General features: G+C 33.1%; 1 protein-coding gene across 1 annotated transcript; it reads left to right on the forward strand.

Moving 5' to 3' along the window:
- Positions 1-3285: 3285 nt before the first annotated feature.
- On the forward strand, positions 3286-7840 carry LOC11410715 (probable receptor-like protein kinase At2g42960). The gene is made up of 8 exons (XM_003599795.4): positions 3286-3816; positions 4276-4986; positions 5093-5197; positions 5366-5488; positions 5796-5966; positions 6048-6177; positions 6268-6477; positions 7298-7840. The coding sequence occupies exons 2-8, from the start codon at positions 4343-4345 to the stop codon at positions 7430-7432; spliced, it is 1518 nt and encodes a 505-aa protein (XP_003599843.1). The 5' UTR covers positions 3286-3816; positions 4276-4342; the 3' UTR covers positions 7433-7840.
- Positions 7841-8247: the final 407 nt, after the last annotated feature.

Here is an 8247-nt window from a genome sequence, read left to right on the forward strand (position 1 = left end):
CAACTTATCAACTCGACAACTTGGCAATCTTGACAACTCGACAACTCGACAACTTGACAACTTGACTATGCAACTTAATCTTCTAATCATGCATGTGGTACCAATCTTTGAGCATAAATAGGCTCCCAGGGCATCAAGCCCTCAACTTTATTTGAGCGTAAAAAGGCTCCCAGGGCATCAAGCCCTCAACTTAATTGAGCAAAGGCTCCAGGGCATCAAGCCCCCAACAATGAAATGCTAATGCATGGACTCGACCTCTTAATATCTTAAAAAATCGACAACCTCTTGTATAATCCAATAATTTGGAACTTCATCATCTTAATCAACTTAGACCGACTCATGCAGCTTAGTTAAATAACAACAGCAACACAATAGTATACAAAAACAACATGACATAATAATATCAAATGCAAGTCAACAACGTCTCAATTATTCACATATACATTCATATGCTAATTCATCAAATAATAATCAACATCTTAAAACATCATATATAACAACATCAAATAATAACCAACATCTTAAAACATCATATATACATATAACACTTTATCAATCATGGACAATATCGTATTCACAACATATACATTCATATACTAATTCATCAATCATATTCAATTATTCACTGTGACCTACGTGCAGTAATTTGACTATAACTCAAGTTCTATAAATTCTTTTGAAGTCAAACCAACGGCATTAGAAAGCTAACATTTATACCTACAACTTTCGTGTTTACACCTAAGACCAATTCTGTACCAATCAATACCAGTTTTCATTTCAAATTCGGACAAAGTTGTGCTGAAATTCATAAAAATTCACTAAGACCTCCTTGGAGTATTTTCATCATAACTCCTAAACCAAAACTCATTTTTACGCCCCACCAAAGCCATTGGAAAGCTAACAAAATTATCTACAACTTTCATTTTTACACCAAAACCCAGTTCAAAACGGAAACGTGTGAAAAAGACGCAAGAACATGAAACAGAAGATGCTGTCACTGTGCAGCTCTCGGGAAAAACCAATTTTTCACCCAAAAATCCCAATTTTGACTTCCCAATGCCCAAATTTGATTCCAAAATTTCTCTAAACATTTATATAGATCAAAAGAGACTCAAAACCATATAAAACTTGACCCAAAACATTATTTTAGAAAATCATCAAATAATCACTTTTAACCCTAATTCCCAAATTCTCAAAAACGAAAACCTACAACATGTTAAATCCAATTTTCAGAATCAATGACTTAAGATTATTGAATGTTAGTCCCACCCTTACCTTATAACTCAAAATCGCCGCTTTCTAGGTCTTTCTCCCTTCTCTTGGCTTTTTCTCCCTTTTCTCCAAAATTGATCGTACGTTATGTTTTTTTTCTAAACTATGTTTCTCCTATTTATAACCCTTTATTCTATTTTATCTTATTTCTCTTTCTCCCCAAAACTCTCTCAAATCTCATAACAACCCTTAAACTCAATATTATTTTATTTTCAAATCTTATTCTATTAAATAATATAATAAGCTACCTAATAAACCATTAATCATATAATATATTTTAAACTCTTCTTAATAAATTCTAGACTCAATTAAACAATTAAATAAAACAAATAATTCAAAGAGGGCGTTACAACGCTGATGTGGCACCCTAAGTGAGGTGCCACGTGTTATTTTTTTTTTTTTTTTATTTTGTCTTGGGGCCAAAACTGCTATAGTTGCAAAACTTAGGGGGCGGTTTTGTAGTTTTTTTTTATAGGGCCAAAATCGCAATTTTAGAAAAGTTACGGGGCTAAAACTACTATTAAGCCTAATTTTTTTGATCCGCACCTTAACTCTGACGAGTATTTGGTGTCTAACTCATTTTTTTTAACAAGTTAAAATGAGATATATATTAACAAACAAAAGTTTTGCTCCCCAACACAAAGAAAGCGTAAAGAAGCAAAACAAAGTTACAAGAAACCGTCTAGAGTCAAATGTTTAGAAATGAAAATAAAAACACCAATCAATCAATCTCCAAACAAACAAGGGGATGCTGCCACTATAAATCATAACCAAAAGGAACTTAAACTATACCGTTCACATAATAAAAATTGTCTTGGTTCATTATTGTGTTAAAGTCTTTTGGTCGGTAGTAAATGAATGGCTAAAATATGGTTTTGGTCCCTGCAAATATGCTTCGTTTTGGTTTTAGTCCCTGCAAAAAAATTTTGTTGTTTTTGGTCCCTGCAAATATGTCTCATTTTGGTTTTGGTCCCTGGCTCCACTTTTGTGATAATTTGTACACGTGTCACATGATGACTGAACCATTTATTAGAGAAATAGTCCCTGCAAAATCTTTTGATTTTGAAAAAGGTCCCTGCAAAATATTTTGTTTTTGGAAGTAGTCCCTGCAGGGACTATTTCCAAAAACAAAATATTTTGCAGGGACCAAAAACAACAATTTTTTTTACAGGGACTAAAACCAAAACGAGACATATTTGTAGGGACCAAAACCATATTTTAGCCTAAATGAATTTATCTCATGTAACTGGTACAATAGAAAAATCTCAAATTCATTACGTACATGTACAAAGAAAACAATTATGTTTCATATCTCAACATTTGTAAACATTATTTTTTTTCTTTTCGTGTCAAAAGGATAATTCAGCAAGTAAATAACCACTAATAAATTCTTTAATACATATTTTTACACATTCTATTTTATCACGTGAATTTTTATATAAATATCTTCAATGTTTGGTAAAAAAATCCATATAATTAATCAAATTATTTTCAAAATAGCAAAAATTAATTTGAACTTTAACTAATAAAAAATGTACTCAATAGTATGCCATATACTATTACTCCCACCACCCCCAATCATTATCACACTTACTTATTTCACATTCACTCATTTTTAAAAATATAAATAGAATTTTAAATTTACCAAATAAAACACAATTAAGTATATTCACTATTATCATCAAAATGACATACATACATACATAATATTAATTAGGAATATATTTTTTTTTTATGGATTTTTTAGTGTAAATCAGATATCTTCCACATACGCAACTTCGACGATTAATCTCTCGAGATTTTGTGGGACCCAAATAAACGACAAACTCTTAAATTAAAAATACATCTAAAAATGGCAACTAATATAAAATTTAAAATGATTTTAAAATGAACCATTTTTGCAAATACAAAAAATATCTTGTAAAACACATGACAAACTAGATTTGGTTTGGAGTTGATTCTTGTTGGATTGAGGTTGACTCTCTCACTTCACTTCTCTTTCTCTCTCTCCACATCTTATTACTTTTTGTGTCAACTTAATCAAGTACACTTTTCCACTACTAGCTATAAATGCATACACCTATTCATCACATTCACATTTTTTGCTTTACCTTTACTGTTTCTCTTTCACCTTTTTCTCTTTCTCTGTGTTTCCTCCATTACAAACCAAGCTTCCTTTCCACCTTTCTTTTTGGTCCCACTTTCATCTTCCTCAACCACACTACACCAAACCCTTTTCCTCTCACTTCTCTTCTTCTTCTTCTTCTTCATAATCAACCCATTTTCTCTCTCTTCTTCTGCATTTATTTGCATTAAAAATATCTTTTTTTTTGTCTGACATTGCTTTCATTTTTCTTTTCTCATTGACCCTTTTGAAAAAATTGCATCTTTTTGTAGTTTCTGAATTGTGTAAGGCTTTGTAGTTTTTGTTTCACGTTTTTCTTCACCTATATGAGTAATTTGAGGGTTAGAAACAATACCCTTTTGGTTTTTATAGGTGTTGCAGGAAGAAGATCAAAGAGGGTAACTTAGATCAATACAAAGGTGATTGCTTTGTTTTTTTGTATATCATTTTTTGGACTATTTTCAAAAGAGATGCTACAGCTACACTAGTTTACTTTATTTTGTTGTTGGATTTTTGCTTGTGATTTGTATTATTGCTTGTGATTTTGCTGTTGAATTCATTGTGCCTTTTCTTATTGGAGTGATATGGATGCAAATGCAAATGGGTTTTTGATTTGTTGAATGTTTGAAGCATCACATTAGTTTATGGTTTGGAACACCTGAATTATCGAAATTTTTCCGAATGTTACTTGCAGATTGTATTGAATTTTGATTTTGATATAGCTGCAAAATCAATTAATATAGTTACTATGTAGTAGAATTGTTGAATTTGTTTTTCATTTTTGGTTTATGAATGCAAGAACTGAAAATTTGTTTGTAAATTTGAATGTTCTGGTTTGTGGATAAGTACTGAACTAGAGTTTTTTTTCTTGTACTCAGATGAGAATGTGTTGATTATACTGTGAGAAGAATTTGGAGGATAAAGATTGAATTTTAGCATTGAATTATGTCTTCCAACGGTTCTTTGAAAATGGAATTGTCGAAGAAGACTTCATTTTTGGGTTTGAGATTATGGGTTTTGATAGGAATTGGTGTTTTTGCATTTATAGTTCTGATTCTTTGTTTGTTATCTATATGGATAACGTTTTGGAGAAAAACAAGGAGGTCTGTAGACAAGTACTCGTTATCTCAAATACCACACGTCTCGAAGGATATCAAAGTTGACAGGGTTGAAGTGCAACCTTCTAACGATCAAGTAGATAGTGTGTCTATTCATGTCCACGACAACATGACAAGCGATAAGAATTCGGATAAGTTGTTTGTTCATTTGAGTAAATCCAGTGATCCTGATAATATCAGTCAGTGTAGTTCGATTTATCACCACGAGAGAGGATTAAGTTTAATATCAGCAGAGGATGGAAACTTTGGAACTGTTAAGAAGCAGTATATGGTAACTGCATCTCCTCTGGTTGGCTTGTCTGAAGGTTCTCATCTTGGATGGGGTCATTGGTTCACACTTAGAGATCTCGAATTTTCGACTAACCGCTTCTCGGCTGAGAATGTTATTGGTGAAGGCGGATATGGAGTTGTTTATAAGGGAAGATTGATCAATGGATCTGAGGTGGCAGTGAAGCGACTTCTTAACAACTTGTAAGGGCACTTTAGGCTTTGATTGATACCCTTTTTAGTTTTCTCTTGTGGCACTTATCTTATTGAGATATTTCATTCTTAAACAATGTCCTTTATTTCTTTATAGGGGACAAGCAGAGAAAGAATTCAGGGTTGAAGTCGAGGCTATAGGTCATGTCAGACATAAAAATCTTGTGCGCTTACTTGGATTTTGCGTAGAAGGAGTTCACAGGTAACCTTTGTGTTCGTTAAATGGATCGAAATTGCTACTCGATTACGTTTCAAACTTTGTGTCTGTGACAATCTTTTCTGTTGGTAAACTTTCAACAGAAGCTCTTCTGTTTATTATATTATATGCCTCTCTGTTTCATAATTAATTTAGTTTCTAACTGATTTTCAGGTTGCTTGTGTATGAGTATGTGAACAATGGTAACTTAGAACAATGGTTACATGGGGCAATGAGGCAACATGGAGTACTTACGTGGGAAGCTCGAATGAAAGTTATTCTCGGCACAGCGAAAGCGTAAGTTCAATTTGAAAAATTGGAAATGTGAACGATGTCAATTATTTCCATTGCTGTGTTGTGCAAAATTGATTTGTTAAATCACGATCGTCTGAAATTCATGTTCCATAATTTGAGATGTTTATGATATTCTTATCGAAGTCCTGTGACCTGTCATTTGAGAGTTTATGACAATAATTGTTAAGTCTTTTCCTATACGTCCTCAAATTTGTTTAAGTTATTTCGTATGTACTTGCTATGTTAGTTTCAGCTTTAGACCTAAATTTCCGACTAATTAAAATCCCCATTTTACCGTGACATGTGGCAGGCTTGCTTATTTTCATGAAGCAATAGAACCAAAAGTTGTTCACCGTGATATAAAGTCGAGCAACATTTTAATTGATAGTGCGTTCAATGCAAAGGTTTCTGATTTTGGTTTAGCCAAACTTTTGGATTCCGGAGAAAGTCACATAACCACCAGAGTAATGGGAACATTTGGGTATGCTGAAATTTTTCATTATTTTTCAAATTTATTTGAAAGATTTAACAAATGGAAACTAACTTCTGTTTTCCATTTCAGTTACGTTGCACCAGAATATGCTAATACTGGCCTGTTAAACGAGAAGAGTGATATTTACAGCTTTGGTGTTCTCCTACTAGAAGCGATTACCGGAAGGGACCCTGTAGACTATACACGTCCTGCCAACGAGGTTTCAAATATATTTCTTTGTTTTCCATCGAAAGCGATGATACAATCGCCTTTCATATAGCTGATAAGATTTTGATTATTCTGATGACAGGTGAATCTTGTTGAGTGGCTGAAGATGATGGTGGGGTCAAGGAGAACTGAGGAAGTTGTGGACTCTAGCCTTGAAGTGAAACCACCAACTCGTGCTTTAAAACGTGCCCTTCTTGTTGCATTTAGGTGTGTTGATCCTGATTCAGAGAAGAGACCTAAAATGAGTCAGGTTGTGAGGATGCTTGAAGCTGATGAATATCCATTCAGAGAGGTTCCTTTCATTATCTTATCTTGTCTATCGATTCCTTGCTTTTGTTATACTACATCACTGCGAATGCATACTTTTTACATAGCTTTTCTGTGCATAACATTCTAATGTGATGAGCTATTGTATTGGTACGTCTTCATCGTTGAGTATTTGGGATGGAATTAAATGCTATGAAGCATTGGCAATGACATCGACACTACATTAACACCGACACCGGACATGACACGGACACCAGTAATAATTTGACAAAATAGATGTGATTGTGTTTAATCACAAGTGTTAGTATGGTGTCGCTGTCAGACACTGACACATGTCAGTTACTCGGACACACCTTGAATCTCAAGTGTAGGTGCTACATAGATTGAACGTGCCTTCATGAGTAGTTAGTCACACTTTACACTCATGCAAAATGGTAAATGATAGTATAATGATTGTCATATTGCAAAAAGAATGCTTGATTTCTTTTGGAAATGCTAAAATGTGTACTCAAACTCTTAAAAGTATAAAAAGTGCTCATTTTAATGCAAAATTTTCCTCTTTTGTTTCCTTAACTAGTACCCCGAGGGCTCTAGTTATAGCATGACCCATTTCTTTTTAATGCTTGTTATGTTATGCTTCCATTTGTGTGGAGTTATTGATTATTGATGAACTTGAAAGACTAATATGATGATGGCTAACCTGTTTTGCTTTCCCAAATTTAATTCTTTCTCAAAACTCATCCTTTGAAGTAGTGTGCATGACTTTTGTCATGATTAATACAATATACTAAATATTCACGTGTTAACCCAATTTAAGTTAAACATGTAATTGGTATCCCTTTCAGGATCGAAGGTATAGAAAAAGCCGCACCGCCAGCATAGACATTGTGGAATCTCTGAAGGATATCTCTAGTCCTTCTGATACTGCTGATAAGACGAAAGGTTCTGAAGAATGCGCACATGAGACAACTCAAGTGTAGAATTGAGAACCACATGACTTAACCTTGGTGTTTAAGTTGGCTTTGAGCTGATTTCAGCAACCAATCCAAACACCATTATCACAAGTTTGTGTTGAAAAAACTTTTTTGCTGCATCTGAGAAGAGAATTATATAAAAGATGATAGCTCAGTTGGATGATTAAGGATTAATTAAGACCATTCATTACACACCATATTTGCAAAGAGGATGGAGTGTGTTGGTTGGTGAGTGTTAGTTTTGTACAGATGTCTGATGGAGAATGGTGATAAGAAAAAATTGATATTTGGTGAAAATTAGATATAAGGCTTCATTTTTCTTGGATTTTGTTTTAAGTTATATGTATATGCTATATGCTACAAAAAGGACATTAAGTGAAGTTATGAATTATGATATGCCTTTGTTTTAAATTATTTTCTTACTTGATTATTTTATTTTCCTTACAATTTGATTCTACATCTCTACTTATTCCTCTCTCAAGGTAGCTCCAAGCATGTTAGCTGCTTTAGACCTCAAACTTGTTTTTATAATTTAATTAATAGTATTTCATTACTACTATTATTATTAGGGAAATGCTAACAAGTGCCATGCCCTCATGGCACTTGATAAGAAGTTTAAAGTGAAAGGTTTATATGGGAAGTTGAGCATTCAACACATTGAAATATTAAAAAGTAATTTTTTTAACATAAAATTTATCAATTATTTCCTTTTTTGAATCTTTAACCAGTGTCCTTAGGGCACTTGTTAGCAAGACCAAAACAAAAAAAGTTGTTTATATTTAGGAATGGTATTAGGACCCTAAATATTCGTAGTATTCTAC

This window comes from Medicago truncatula, chromosome 3 (assembly GCF_003473485.1).
Source record: "Medicago truncatula cultivar Jemalong A17 chromosome 3, MtrunA17r5.0-ANR, whole genome shotgun sequence".
NCBI classification, from domain to species: Eukaryota; Viridiplantae; Streptophyta; class Magnoliopsida; order Fabales; family Fabaceae; genus Medicago; species Medicago truncatula.